This window comes from Watersipora subatra, chromosome 2, assembly GCF_963576615.1.
Source record: "Watersipora subatra chromosome 2, tzWatSuba1.1, whole genome shotgun sequence".
NCBI classification, from domain to species: domain Eukaryota; kingdom Metazoa; phylum Bryozoa; class Gymnolaemata; order Cheilostomatida; family Watersiporidae; genus Watersipora; species Watersipora subatra.
The window spans coordinates 36,623,648-36,640,163 of record NC_088709.1 but is presented as its reverse complement, the minus strand read 5'-3'; the positions used below and the strand labels follow the sequence as shown (position 1 = coordinate 36,640,163).

Sequence of the window (16,516 nt, the reverse complement as noted above, 5' to 3'; positions counted from 1 at the left end):
AGAGAGATTTATCTACCCCAGCATGCGACCTGTGCAAGATGATGGACAAAATTTCAAGTTGAATTATAACACAATCACTGATAATAGGGCCTCACTCTGATCCAAAGCTGCACATCGATGGGTGAGTAGTCACTATTGACTGAATAAGTAGTGGTAATTTTTAGTGAAAGCTTACCAGCAACTCGACCAGGGAGGGCTAAGGCATGGATGGCAGCAAAATTTCTCAGGAATGGGACGATGTGGGTAGCTTCCTCGAGAGTGATAGCTTTCTTATTGCGACCTTTATACTTGAGATTCCTTAGTGAGCAACCATTCTTTTTATAGTGAGCTCGCAATGCCAGGAGTTTTGATTTACCAATAGCATTCAAATACATAAATCCGTTCCGGCATAAACTATGACCTGAATGAGAAGAAACACTCTGAATTGATATTGAAAATTTCAGTAGTTCAGCAAGTGTTGCAATCCGTAGTTACAGCATTTCAAAGGTGATCGATCTTACTACAACTACCACCACTGCCATCACTACTACCAGGCATCGATGCTGTTGCTGAGTGAATGCATGATGACTAACAGAGAGATTGTGATAATAAACTACTGTTAATAGTATACTAATAAATTTAAGAATATTTAAACTACTACCCACTATACAACTACAATATTAAGCATGATTGACTACACACTCACCTTCATGTGTATACTGAGTTTTATTTCTAGACCTCCCTTTCAGCTGGTTAGTCATTCGATTCTTCACTTGATCTGTAGTGAGCATAGTGGTAGAGATTTTACCAAGAATTAGAAGATCTAGACTGTTTGCCATAACTTTGGTTGATGGTTCTGCTGTCATCTATCTGTTCCACTGTGAGCCATTCTAAACAGAAGGTCGAGCATTGACAGCACGATAGTTCTTTCATGTCTTCTTGTTGCCTCTTGGGCTGATCATTTATTTTGTCATCACCGTGTTGTTGTTCATCTTGTAGAGGAACAGCAACGCCAGCGCCGCCGTTGCGCCATGTTGTTATCATGATGATGATGATCGTCATCAGCGACAACTACTGGTGCATTCTCTTCTTCACCTCATACAAACTCTCTCAAAGCGAGTACAGTAGCCATCTCTTCCTCAATATCTTCGTCATCAGCTTCTTCTTCATCTTCACTGCTTGAATCATCACTTACTGCGCTTTGTTCGGTGTAAAAGTACTCTTCTAGATTATCTGTGTTTACATACTTTCCTACACGATCCGCCATTTTGAACCGGATATGGATTGCTTGACTACGAAAAAAACGTAATTTTTCGATTGATGCGGTGGACTGATGATAAAACAGAGGTCACGAGGTGAAAGAGCAGGTCGCAATTGACCAATGGGAAGACATAATCAAATATCCATGAGTACATCAGACAACCGAAGATTCATCTTCACGGCTCTATACTGAACATATAGAAATCTATCGCGAAATCCGAAAATCACGGCCACTGCCACATATATCATCAACAAAATGCCAGCTGCTAATGATTATGGAAGCAGGGTACCACTACAGAGAGTTAGCAAGACCATACCCAAGAAGCTGTTAGAAGACATTAACTTGACACTGGAGTCGATCTTAACTAAATCGATCAGTGAGACTAATGCCTTAATCTACAGTACGGCAACCGTCGTCTTGGAAGAGATGGGTATTAAGCCACTGTCTACAAGGCTCCAAGCCATTCCATCTTGGCAGCTGAGGCTACAAAATAAGATCAAGGACTTGCGCAAGAAAGTTAGTAGGCTCAGTGAAAAGTCTTACCACAGTTTTGAGCGTCCAAAAACGGATGCCACAATAGAAGCTCTAGAATCTGCCAAACAACAGCTAGTAGCACTCTCGGCACGACTGAAGCGGTACACCAAAGAGCGGGATAACAAGAGAATGAACAAACTGTTTATCAATAATTCATCTAGAGTGTATTCCCAGTTCAAAGGTGAACTGCAGAGGCCAATGTCTGAGCTTCCCCGATCTAGCACTTCAAAGTTCTGGAAGGACATCTGGGAGAAAGAGAGTACTCATAACACCACTGCAAATTGGCTGAAGAGGCTTAAAGAGAGCCACCAACACACTGTGGCTCAGCAAAGACTCGCCATCAGCGAAGTGGACAACAAGTGCAGAGTGCAGCGTATGAAGAACTGGGCAGCACCTGGCCATGACATGATTCAAGCCTTCTGGTTGAAGAAATTGACATCACTTCACACTAGAATGGCTAAGCAGATGGAATGCCTAATAGAACAAGGTGACCATCCAGAATGGCTGACCAAAGGACGAACTGTACTTCTGATAAAAGATCCAAAGCAGGGGCCGATTCCCAAGAACTATCGACCAATAACGTGCTTGCCAACCACCTGGAAACTGCTCTCAGGAATAGTTGCAGACAAACTGGAAGAGCACATGAGTCACTATGTGACCAGTGCTCAGAAAGGAATTGGGCGCAACACCCGAGGAGCCAAACATCAGTTACTGGTGGATCGGACGGTCTGTCAAGACAGCAGCAGAAGGCATACCAATTTTGCCATTGCTTGGATCGACTACAAAAAGGCCTATGACTCAATTCCCCATAGTTGGATACTTGAGTGTCTCAGTATGTACAATGTTCACTCTACTCTTGTAGCATTCATCAAGATGTCAATGACCAAATGGAAGACGGAACTGGAGGCTAATGGCAAAAAGCTAGCGAGTGTAAAAATTAAGCGAGGCATCTATCAAGGTGACTCCTTATCACTGCTGCTCTTCTGCATAAGCCTAAACCCTCTAAGCAATATGCTGGAGAAGACTCACTATGGGTACCAGTTTAAAAGTGGCAACAAGATAAGCCACCTCTTCTACATGGATGACATCAGGCTGTACGCTAACAAAGAAAGGGACATTAATTCGCTAATACACCTCACTCAGGTATACAGCAAGGACATCGGAATGACCTTTGGTATTGAGAAATGTGGAAGGCTAATTCTTAAGAAAAACCATTCTATGCTCACAGATGGCCTAAGAATACCAAATGGTACCATCAAAGATATAGAAGAAGGGTACAAGTACTTTGGAATTATGCAAAGCAACATCAACCACGAAGCCGAGGTACGTCACAAAGCCATCACTGAATACAAGAAACTCCTTTGGCAGGTCCTACGGAGCCAGCTCAATGCCAAGAACCAAGTCATGGCAATAAATACATGTACTTACGCACTGCCAGTAATAAGATATCCAGCAGGCATAATAAAGTGGACTGAGGAAGCCATCAAGGAAACAGATATAGCAACTCGTAAACTGCTGACCATGCATGGAGCACTCCACCCAAAATCTGATACTACTAGAATGTATCTCGATAGGAAAGATGGTGGTAGGGGACTCAAAAGTGTACAGCAGACAGTGAAGGAGGAAGAGCAAAGCATCAAAGCCTATGCAGCCTCTATGGCCACTTCAGATAAGTTGCTAGCTGAATTTCAATCGGCTGCTCTCACAATGGACCTTCGCCCTGATGATGAGGAAATTGACTGGCACACGAAACCTCTTCATGGTGCTTACCACCGACAAATATCTAAGGTTAGCGATCTTCACCAGACATATATGTGGCTGAACAAAGGAAACCTAACGGCCAATACAGAGTCGCTAATCATGGCTGCCCAGGAGCAAGTGCTCCCAACAAGGCAAATCCAAATGAAAATCTATCACACTAGAGACGATCCTAGATGCAGACTGTGCAAAGATGCACCTGAGACCATCCAACACATCATCAGTGGATGCAAGCAGCTAGCAGGAAATGCATACACTGAGCGGCATAATCATGTCGCAGGTGTTGTGTATAGAAGTCTATGTGACGAGTATGGTCTTAATAAACCACAACACTGGTGGGAAACTCCTAGTAAGGTCAATGAAAATGATCGCGCTAAGATCCTCTGGGACTTCTACATCCGAACTGACAAGCATGTCCTAGCAAACCAACCAGATATAGTGGTGGTAGACAAGGAGAACAAGAGGGCTACTATAATAGATATAGCAGTACCCAATGACTACAATATAGCCAGCAAAGAAAAAGAAAATGTAGAGAAATATCTCCCTCGTGGAGAAGAGATTGACAAATGCTGGAATGTAAGAACAACTGTAATCCCAGTAGTCATTGGGGCACTGGGCGCAATAACACCGGCACATAAAATGTGGCTTGCTCAAATACCAACAGCAATCAACTTAGGTGAGTTGCAGAAAAGTGCGCTACTGGAAACAGCTAAGATCTTGAGGCGAGTGCTTAAACTCCCAGGTCTCTGGTAAGGAGACCCGAGTTAGAGCGGAAACTACTACCACCCATCTGGGTTAACCGGGGTGAGGAAACAATTTTATATATACATGTATATATATATATATACATATCTCTCTATGCAATCCCTCTCTTTAGAGTAAGATTTCTGCTTGCTTTATTGATGTGTTTGGTGTGTTTTAAGATGGCTCCATAGTCCGATCATTGCTCTGCATTGACGATTGCAATGTGGACATTGGTAGTCATCATTCATCAAAGTATCAGATGAGTTAAGCCGCACTTTTCGTGCTTCCCTGAGCTCTTCTCTGTGACGCATTTTTCCATTTTCAAGTATCTTCACCCCTTTGTGAGTTAGAGTTCTCCATCCAGTTCTTCTCGTGGCATTCCATTCCCAGGTTTCACATCTGATGTGACAACGCTTCAAGCTATCTTTCAGACAGTCTTTGTAGCGCTTTCTTTGTCCTCCCTGTGAGCTTTTCCCATTTTCTAGTTCGGCATACAGAATTTGTTTTGGTAGTCTGCAGTCTGGCATTCTAACCAAGTTTCCAGCCCAACGAAGTCTGTTCTTAACGATCATACCTTTGAGGCTGGACATCTTAGCTTGTTGATACACACTATTGTTAGTGCGTTCGTCAGACCATTTGATCATTAGTATTTCTCTCATTTTCCTCATGTGATGGTTCTCCAGAACTTTGACATCAGTGCTGTAAGTAGCCCACGTTTCTGAGGCATACAGTAGTGTGGGGACAATTACTGCCTTGTACACTTTTAGCTTGGTGTCGACTTGCAAGACTGGATTTTCAAACACTCTTTGTCTCAGTTTGCTGTATGCTATGCTAGCTCCTTGCAGTCTTCACTCTCTCTCCTTCCCTAGGTCGGCCTTGGAGGAGAGATTACTACCTAGGTATACAAAGTCATCTACAGGGCAAAGTGGTTCGCCTCCGGCAACAATGCGTGGAGTGACTAATATATACATATATATACACAGTGAAACTCGGATAACTCGCCCTCGGATAACTCAAAAACACGGTTAACCCAACGTATTTGTTTGGTCCAAGTCCCACGCAATGATAAATGGCTTTAGATGACTCAACTCAAACTCCGTTAACTCGAACAGTTTTTTGTCAAACGGCTACCGAGACGGTTGATACAATCGCTTTAGAATATCACTTTATTCCAAGCCATAGAGATAAACATCGACTTTTAGTAGTTCTTAGGCCTCGTTATTACCAACATCGGCAAAATATTTTCATTAACGACTTTTCTAATGGTTTGCAAAAATCAAATTTTTCCAAACATCCGCCTAGTAATAACCCTCTGAAAGCAAGAAAAGCGAGGTAAAATTCGGATAAATTTAAAGTAAAAGCGGCAAAACTGATAATGGGTTTTTAATAATAAAGCAGTTTTGTAATAACTGATTTACTGCAAAATTGATCTTGGTTAAAACGCTCAGTAGAAAAATACGTACAATGTATGTATTTTTTCTGAGCGTTTTAACCGCGATCAAGTTTTGCCAATTTTAATCTGAGAACGTCCTGGCAGTCACATAATCTAAAACAACAAACAAATCTCAAGTGATAGAAAAATATCTACACTTTCTGATTAAAAATATTTAAAACTTCACACGAGAGACCCTTTAACTTGCAACAAGCAATCTATGCTTTTGATTTATATATAGTTTGTATATGTACATGTATCTACTGATAAATACGTGCACTTATGACTGTCCTGATAACTTGAACGCTCTAATAACTCGAACACTTTTGTTCGGTCCCGTGAAGTTTGAGTTATTCGAGTTTCACTGTAAATATAGTATATGTGGTTTACACTGTAAAGTAAAGTGCTCAATAGTCGAGTCAATTAGAGCTGTGTATAAAGTTTATTGAAAACTACAGGTTAAAATCATTACTACTATTAGTTTCATGCAATCGCGTTGCAATTTTCAGGTAGAATGACTAAAATGTATAATGTACAAGCTATAAAATTATTTTGTAAAGCCGAGGGCTCAATACTATTGTCTGATATATATATATATATATATATATATATATATATAGTATACAGCAAAGGTGTAGTCAAATTATGTTATTGAGCTAATTAGGTGTTTTCTAGCATGCCGGCATGTGGATATCAGCTCACTTTTAGTATTAAGGCTGGCTAACTTCGGTTCGAATATGATGAAGTCCTTTTCCCATAGAAATAACTGGCAAGATTTTCTTGATGTGTTGTATGACCGCCCTCTTTTGATGCCAGTTATTTCTATGGGAAAAGTACTTCATCATATTCGAACCAAAGTTAGCCAGCCTTAACACTAGAAGTGAGCTGATATCCACATGCCAGCATGCTAGAAAACACCTAATTAGCTCAATACCATAATTTGACTACACCTTTGCTGTATACTATATATATATATATATATATATATATATATATATATATATATATATATATATATATATATATAGACAATAGTATTGAGCCCTCAGCTTTACAAAGTAATTTTATAGCTTGTACATTATACATTTTAGTCATTCTACCTGAAGATTGCAACGCGATTGCATGAAACTAATAGTAGTAATGATTTTAACCTGTAGTTTTTAATAAACTTCATATATATATATTATTATATATATATATATATATATATATAAAGACAATAGTATTGAGCCCTCAGCTTTACAAAGTAACTTTATAGCTTGTACATTATACATTTTAGTCATTCTACCTGAAGATTGCAACGTGATTGCATGAAACTAATAGTAGTAATGATTTTAACCTGTAGTTTTTAATAAACTTCATATATATATATATATTTATATATATATATATGTATATTACACAGCAGCTTGCCATTTTACTTCTAATATTGCATTTCTCCTATTGCAGGGAGAGATATAAACATATCATTTTTTCATTTCATTATTGCTGTTTGCTGTACATAATAACACCCAGTACTTTACAGCTACCATTGCAGTTATACTATTGCACTGCAGTGCCATTTGTCTGCTAATATTGCATTTCTCAACCAGCAGTACCCTTTCTCTTTGCATTATCACTTTGTTCATGGGCTGTATGACAGGGGATTTCTAGTATTTTTTACGAATAGCAGGATCGTGAACTGAGACTAGGAGAGCAAAATTATGAACCTAATGTAAGTCTGTTCATTTTTGAAAATGAACCTATAAGTTTTTGTAAATGGAGCACACCTAGACCCGCAATACTTCTTTCAATATATACAAAAGAATGTCATTTAACACCTGAACTTAGAGATCAGGGTTGGGAGAGATTGCGAAAAGCCGCGGTATAAATAATTATAAAATGATGAAACCACCAGAGTTATTGCAAGTTTTAAATGAGAATGTAAAAGTTCATCACTCAGTTAAAAAAGAATATAGACTAAGCAAAGCTCAATTGGAAACAATTTCAAAAAAAAGCACAGGCTATCTATCACTTAATCAAATGAGACTTTATGGATGATTATTAGACGATTATAGGATGAAAATAGTATTAAAGTTGAAACATTTATAATATTGTGTAAATTCAAATAAAATTGTGTAAATTCAAATGAAATTGTGTAAATTCAAATAAAATTGTGTAAATTCAAATGAAATTGTGTAAATTTAAATAAAATTGTGTAAATTTAAATAAAATTATGTAAATTCAAATAAACTTGTGTGAACTCAAATAAAATTGTGAATAAGATTGTGATAAGATTTATTATTCAAATAATAAATCGCCTTCCTTCATTCTTTAGTTGAAAATAAGCTTTTCAATGGCATCACTGAGACAGCTGGCTCCGCCAATGGGAAAATTGCGACATCTAGCCCAACTAATGGCAGCGCTGTGGCAGTGAGCTCCACCAATGACAATACAAGCACAACACCTGCTAAAGAGGACACTGATGGTCGGTTCAATTCAAAAATACTATGTGATCATGGTAAGTTTATAGTCCATGCTGTTTTCATACTTAATGCAGTTGTGCTTCCTTCATACTTAATGGAGCTGTGCTTTCTCCATACTTAATGGAGTTGTGCTTTCTTCACACTTAATGGAGTTGTGGTTTCTTCATACTTAATGGAGTTGTGCTTTCTTCATACTTAATGAAGTTGTGCTTTCTTCATACTTAATGGAGTTTGGAGCATTTTATAATTCCTAGTCAAGTAAATGGCAAAAAGTTTACTACCATTCAAAGCTGTGAGTTTCTACTATTAGATTTTATCAAATTTTCATGATATAATTAAGAGGTTGCATTAATCTGTTGCAACAACACAACTTGCCATTAGATTTTTATCCAACTTCAAATTAGTAACTTAGTAACATACATATAAAATGAATAAATTTGGAAAAGTTGTTTTCTTCTGATTGCCTAACAGAAAGCTATTTAGTAGAAAAGCATTGCATTGTGGTAGTAAAGGCAAGAAGACTACAATATGCTTATTTCATGCTTTGATTTTACTCATTATTCTAGTTGCCTTTTGGTATTACCGTCTTTTCCAAAGTAAAAAGTTATAGTGCAAAATTTTACATGCTTGCAATTCTACAGCTGTCTTGTTTTTATTATTTTTTTGGAAGTTTCCCATAATTCCTGTTTCTGCATATTTACTTGCCTTTTTGTAAAGGCTTCTTGTGGTCTCTTAGTTAGTCAGTGACTTTACATAATCATAATTGTAGACTATACTAGAAATTCACTTGTCATACAGCCCTCGACCAAAGTGATTGGAAAAATGAAAGGGTACTGATGGTTGAGAAATGCAATATTAGCAGTCAAATGGCACTGCAGTGCAATAGTATAACTGCAATGGTAGCTGTAATGTACTGGGTGTGGGTGTTATTATATACAACAAACAGCAATAATGAAAGGAAAAGATTATATGTTTATATCTCTCCCCCTGCAATAGGAGAAATGCAATATTGGCCAATATTAGAAGTAAAATGCACTGATATTGTTAGAATAACCAATATTATTAATATATAGTAATAATGGAAAACCAATGCACAATTTTCTTTACATTTCAAAACGTCATAGCTAACAATATCAAGAAGTTGTGATATTATATAAATTTTAAGAAAATCTATTTAAAAAAGTGTTTGGTCATGAAAAACAACAATAATGAAAGGAAAAGATTATATGTTTATATCTCTCCCCCTGCAGTAGGAGAATTGCAATATTAGAAGTAAAATGCACTGTTATTATTAGAATAACCAATATTATTAATGTAGTAATACAGTAATAATAGAAAACCAATGCACAATTTTGTTTGCATTTCAAAACATCATAGCTAACAATATCAAGAGGTTGTGATATTTATATAGATTTTTAGAAAATCTATTTAACAAAACCATTTACAAAATAATAACAGTAACATATTGCCCATCATCGATGTTGTTAGTGTGGCTATAACACTTCAGTAGTCATCCAAACTTATAATTAATTATTGTAATAATCTCATAAGAATCGTTAGAAAAAATATCATCGTCATTTTCTTTTCTTTCACTGCTTTGGACATCAGTTAGAATACCAAAGTACTCAAAAGTTTCCAAAATGTCAGTTACTTTGAAATCGGCAACAAAGAAACGATTTCAGTACTTCTACGTTAATTACAGAAACCTTCGTCAATTTGCCAATGCTATAGACTGGTGAAATGTGCACGTTACTTTTTCATGAAATGCGCACGACCTAATGGTTCTATTCTCTGTCGCTCGGCGGTTCGTTTGCCAGTCTTAATTTTGATAAAAGCAAGGCTTGGCAAGTTTTAATAACGATTTTCGGCCAAATTAATCTGTCTATTGGTGTATAATCCGATCAGATGGGTAAGGTTTAGGAATATGTCGACAATTTTCAAAGACTCTGTAACATATTTAAATATGTTTTTATGTTGTTTGTATCGTTATTAGACTTAAACGACTCTACACAAAAATGGTTAAATTTGTTGATGAGATTTCGATACAAGGGTTTGCGACGTTGTTGATGAATAATTTTTGTGAGTTGTGTGCACATGCATTTATCATGAAACTCAAACATTCGCTCCGCTCGTTTGGTCGTGGGATAATCAAACGTTAACTTTAATAAACATTAAAAAATTTTGTCACAAAGTCAGTTGTTTTTACTATAAACATGGTCATTGCATTTCTAATCAAACAAGTTTAGGTGATGAAGTACATGTAATTGCGTTTCTAGAGGCAAAATAATTTATTTGCGAAGGAAAGTTGTCGAATCAGCGCTTTATCACAAATGTATAGTATAGTGTATCTTATTTACTTTTCAGCGCTGTTATAGAATCAGTGACAGGAGCTAAACTAGTTTATATAAGTACATGGTGAGAATGTACGCTCTTTAGCTCTCACATAATTTCAGTTCTAACCCAGTTTATGATAAGGCAATGACACCTTCAAGATTTGGTCTTTTGGTGGTGTGTTGACCGACACGGCAAGCTTCCAGACATAGCTTTGGGTCTCTGTACAATTCAAGCATCGCTAAAAATTGCGGGGCGTAAAAGTTTTATCCTCAAATTAAAGAACAATAGTATTTTGGCGGGCCATGCCTTTAATCGTTTTTAAACATAATCGAAAGTTTTAAACTTTACATTGTGGATCCCAGCAGATATGTTTCATTTAAAACTTGCAGGGCATTTAGATACAATGGAGAAGTACAGGCAGAAGGTCCCTGCTAGGGTCTGGCATATACTTGTGGACTATTTTCCTTTGGGTGTAACACTTGGTGTCAAGGAGAAGGAGTGTTCACAATGCAGGGTAGGTGTGATGAGTATAAATGTATGCATGTAGAAGGAGTGTTCACAATACAGGGTAGGTGTGATGAGTATAAATGTATGCATGTAGAAGGAGTGTTCACATTACAGGATAGGTGTGATGAGTATAAATGTATGCATGTAGAAGGAGTGTTCACAATACAGGGTAGGTGTGATGAGTATAAATGTATGCATGTAGAAGGAGTGTTCACATTACAGGGTAGGTGTGATGAGTGTGGATGTATGCATGTAGAAGGAGTGTTCACATTACAGGGTAGGTGTGACGAGTATAGATATATGCATGTAGAAGGAGTGTTCACATTACAGGGTAGGTGTCATGAGTGTAGATGTATGCATGTATAAGGAGTGTTCACATTACAGGGTAGGTGTGATGAGTGTAGATGTATGCATGTAGAAGGAGTGTTCACATTTCAGGGTAGGTGTGATGAGTATAGATGTATGCTTGTAAAAGGAGTGTTCACATTACAGGGTAGGTGTGATGAGTGTAGATGTATGCATGTAGAAGGAGTGTTCACATTACAGGGTAGGTGTGATGAGTGTAGATGTATGCATGTAGAAGGAATGTTCACATTACAGGGTAGGTGTGATGAGTATAGATGTATGCTTTATGCTTGTAGAAGGAGTGTTCACATTACAGGGTAGGTGTGATGAGTGTAGATGTATGCATGTAGAAGAAGTGTTCACATTACAGGGTAGGTGTGATGAGTGTAGATGAATGCATGTAGAAGGAATGTTCACAGTAGAGAGTAGGTGTGATGAGTATAGATGTATGCTTGTAGAAGGAATGTTCACAATAGAGAGTAGGTGTGATGAGTATAGATGTATGCTTGTAGAAGGATTGTTCACATTACAGGGTAGGTGTGATGAGTGTGGATGTATGCATGTATAAGGAGTGTTCACATTACAGGGTTGGTGTGATGAGTGTAGATGTATGCATGTAGAAGGAGTGTTCACATTACAGGGTAGGTGTGATGAGTGTAGATGTATGCATGTAGAAGGAGTGTTCACATTACAGGGTTGGTGTGATGAGTGTAGATGTATGCATGTAGAAGGAGTGTTCACATTTCAGGGTAGGTGTGATGAGTATAGATGTATGCTTGTAAAAGGAGTGTTCACATTACAGGGTAGGTGTGATGAGTGTAGATGTATGCATGTAGAAGGAGTGTTCACATTACAGGGTAGGTGTGATGAGTGTAGATGTATGCATGTAGAAGGAATGTTCACATTACAGGGTAGGTGTGATGAGTATAGATGTATTCATGTAGAAGGAGTGTTCACATTACAGGGTAGGTGTGATGAGTATAGATGTATGCATGTAGAATGAATGTTCACAATAGAGGGTAGGTGTGATGAGTATAGATGTATGCTTTATGCTTGTAGAAGGAGTGTTCACATTACAGGGTAGGTGTGATGAGTGTAGATGTATGCATGTAGAAGAAGTGTTCACATTACAGGGTAGGTGTGATGAGTGTAGATGAATGCATGTAGAAGGAATGTTCACAATAGAGAGTAGGTGTGATGAGTATAGATGTATGCTTGTAGAAGGAATGTTCACAATAGAGAGTAGGTGTGATGAGTATAGATGTATGCTTGTAGAAGGATTGTTCACATTACAAGGTAGGTGTGATGAGTGTGGATGTATGCATGTATAAGGAGTGTTCACATTACAGGGTTGGTGTGATGAGTGTGGATGTATGCATGTATAAGGAGTGTTCACATTACAGGGTTGGTGTGATGAGTGTAGATGTATGCATGTAGAAGGAGTGTTCACATTACAGGGTAGGTGTGATGAGTATAGATGTATGCTTGTAGAAGGATTGTTCACATTACAGGGTAGGTGTGATGAGTGTAGATGTATGCATGTAGAAGGAATGTTCACAATAGAGAGTAGGTGTGATGAGTATAGATGTATGCTTGTAGAAGGATTGTTCACATTACAGGGTAGGTGTGATGAGTGTAGATGTATGCATGTAGAAGAAGTGTTCACATTACAGGGTAGGTGTGATGAGTGTAGATGTATGCATGTAGGAGTGTTCACATTACAGGGTAGGTGTGATGAGTGTAGATGTATGCATGTAGAAGGATTGTTCACATTACAGGGTTGGTGTGATGAGTATAGATGTATGCATGTAGAAGGAGTGTTCACATTTCAGGGTAGGTGTGATGAGTGTAGATGTATGCATGTAGAAGGAGTGTTCACATTACAGGGTAGGTGTGATGAGTGTAGATGTATGCATGTAGAAGGAATGTTCACATTACAGGGTAGGTGTGATGAGTATAGATGTATTCATGTAGAAGGATTGTTCACATTACAGGGTAGGTGTGATGAGTATAGATGTATGCATGTAGAATGAATGTTCACAATAGAGGGTAGGTGTGATGAGTATAGATGTATGCTTGTAGAAGGATTGTTCACATTACAGGGTAGGTGTGATGAGTGTAGATGTATGCATGTAGAAGGAATGTTCACATTGCAGGGTAGGTGTGATGAGTACAGATGTATGCATGTAGAAGGAGTGTTCACATTACAGGGTAGGTGTGATGAGTACAGATGTATGCATGTAGAAGAAGTGTTCACATTACAGGGTAGGTGTGATGAGTGTAGATGTATGCATGTAAAAGGAATGTTCACATTACAGGGTAGGTGTGATGAGTGTAGATGTATGCATGTAGAATGAATGTTCACAATAGAGGGTAGGTGTGATGAGTATAGATGTATGCTTTATGCTTGTAGAAGGAGTGTTCACATTACAGGGTAGGTGTGATGAGTGTAGATGTATGCATGTAGAAGAAGTGTTCACATTACAGGGTAGGTGTGATGAGTGTAGATGAATGCATGTAGAAGGAATGTTCACAGTAGAGGGTAGGTGTGATGAGTATAGATGTATGCATGTAGAATGAATGTTCACAATAGAGGGTAGGTGTGATGAGTATAGATGTATGCTTTATGCTTGTAGAAGGAGTGTTCACATTACAGGGTAGGTGTGATGAGTGTAGATGTATGCATGTAGAAGAAGTGTTCACATTACAGGGTAGGTGTGATGAGTGTAGATGAATGCATGTAGAAGGAATGTTCACAGTAGAGAGTAGGTGTGATGAGTATAGATGTATGCTTGTAGAAGGAATGTTCACAATAGAGAGTAGGTGTGATGAGTATAGATGTATGCTTGTAGAAGGATTGTTCACATTACAGGGTAGGTGTGATGAGTGTGGATGTATACATGTATAAGGAGTGTTCACATTACAGGGTTGGTGTGATGAGTGTAGATGTATGCATGTAGAAGGAGTGTTCACATTACAGGGTAGGTGTGATGAGTGTAGATGTATGCATGTAGAAGGAGTGTTCACATTACAGGGTTGGTGTGATGAGTATAGATGTATGCTTGTAAAAGGAGTGTTCACATTACAGGGTAGGTGTGATGAGTGTAGATGTATGCATGTAGAAGGAGTGTTCACATTACAGGGTAGGTGTGATGAGTGTAGATGTATGCATGTAGAAGGAATGTTCACATTACAGGGTAGGTGTGATGAGTATAGATGTATGCATGTAGAATGAATGTTCACAATAGAGGGTAGGTGTGATGAGTATAGATGTATGCTTTATGCTTGTAGAAGGAGTGTTCACATTACAGGGTAGGTGTGATGAGTGTAGATGTATGCATGTAGAAGAAGTGTTCACATTACAGGGTAGGTGTGATGAGTGTAGATGAATGCATGTAGAAGGAATGTTCACAATAGAGAGTAGGTGTGATGAGTATAGATGTATGCTTGTAGAAGGATTGTTCACATTACAGGGTAGGTGTGATGAGTGTGGATGTATACATGTATAAGGAGTGTTCACATTACAGGGTTGGTGTGATGAGTGTAGATGTATGCATGTAGAAGGAGTGTTCACATTACAGGGTAGGTGTGATGAGTGTAGATGTATGCATGTAGAAGGAGTGTTCACATTTCAGGGTAGGTGTAATGAGTATAGATGTATGCTTGTAAAAGGAGTGTTCACATTACAGGGTAGGTGTGATGAGTGTAGATGTATGCATGTAGAAGGAGTGTTCACATTACAGGGTAGGTGTGATGAGTGTAGATGTATGCATGTAGAAGGAATGTTCACATTACAGGGTAGGTGTGATGAGTATAGATGTATTCATGTAGAAGGAGTGTTCACATTACAGGGTAGGTGTGATGAGTATAGATGTATGCATGTAGAATGAATGTTCACAATAGAGGGTAGGTGTGATGAGTATAGATGTATGCTTTATGCTTGTAGAAGGAGTGTTCACATTACAGGGTAGGTGTGATGAGTGTAGATGTATGCATGTAGAAGAAGTGTTCACATTACAGGGTAGGTGTGATGAGTGTAGATGAATGCATGTAGAAGGAATGTTCACAATAGAGAGTAGGTGTGATGAGTATAGATGTATGCTTGTAGAAGGAATGTTCACAATAGAGAGTAGGTGTGATGAGTATAGATGTATGCTTGTAGAAGGATTGTTCACATTACAGGGTAGGTGTGATGAGTGTGGATGTATGCATGTATAAGGAGTGTTCACATTACAGGGTTGGTGTGATGAGTGTAGATGTATGCATGTAGAAGGAGTGTTCACATTACAGGGTAGGTGTGATGAGTGTAGATGTATGCATGTAGAAGGAGTGTTCACAATAGAGAGTAGGTGTGATGAGTATAGATGTATGCTTGTAGAAGGATTGTTCACATTACAGGGTAGGTGTGATGAGTGTGGATGTATGCATGTATAAGGAGTGTTCACATTACAGGGTTGGTGTGATGAGTGTAGATGTATGCATGTAGAAGGAGTGTTCACATTACAGGGTAGGTGTGATGAGTATAGATGTATGCTTGTAGAAGGATTGTTCACATTACAGGGTAGGTGTGATGAGTGTAGATGTATGCATGTAGAAGGAATGTTCACAATAGAGAGTAGGTGTGATGAGTATAGATGTATGCTTGTAGAAGGATTGTTCACATTACAGGGTAGGTGTGATGAGTGTAGATGTATGCATGTAGAAGGAGTGTTCACATTACAGGGTAGGTGTGATGAGTGTAGATGTATGCATGTAGAAGGAGTGTTCACATTACAGGGTAGGTGTGATGAGTGTAGATGTATGCATGTAGAAGGATTGTTCACATTACAGGGTTGGTGTGATGAGTATAGATGTATGCATGTAGAAGGAGTGTTCACATTTCAGGGTAGGTGTGATGAGTGTAGATGTATGCATGTAGAAGGAGTGTTCACATTACAGGGTAGGTGTGATGAGTGTAGATGTATGCATGTAGAAGGAATGTTCACATTACAGGGTAGGTGTGATGAGTATAGATGTATAATTCATGTAGAAGGATTGTTCACATTACAGGGTAGGTGTGATGAGTATAGATGTATGCATGTAGAATGAATGTTCACAATAGAGGGTAGGTGTGATGAGTATAGATGTATGCTTGTAGAAGGATTGTTCACATTACAG

The 16,516-nt window shown here is 38.3% G+C and overlaps 1 protein-coding gene across 5 annotated transcripts in view; it reads left to right on the top strand.

Moving 5' to 3' along the window:
* LOC137386895 (ubiquitin carboxyl-terminal hydrolase 48-like) overlaps positions 1-16,516 on the top strand; it is a 120,166-nt gene that overhangs the window by 60,869 nt on the left and 42,781 nt on the right. For 4 of the 5 annotated variants that reach the window (XM_068073094.1, XM_068073093.1, XM_068073097.1 and 1 more), the window contains 2 exons: positions 8,026-8,208; positions 10,897-11,021. In XM_068073094.1, coding sequence (XP_067929195.1) covers positions 8,026-8,208; positions 10,897-11,021 — 308 coding nt within the window. The remainder of the gene's footprint in view (positions 1-8,025; positions 8,209-10,896; positions 11,022-16,516) is intronic. The other variant, XM_068073095.1, reaches the window with a different exon arrangement.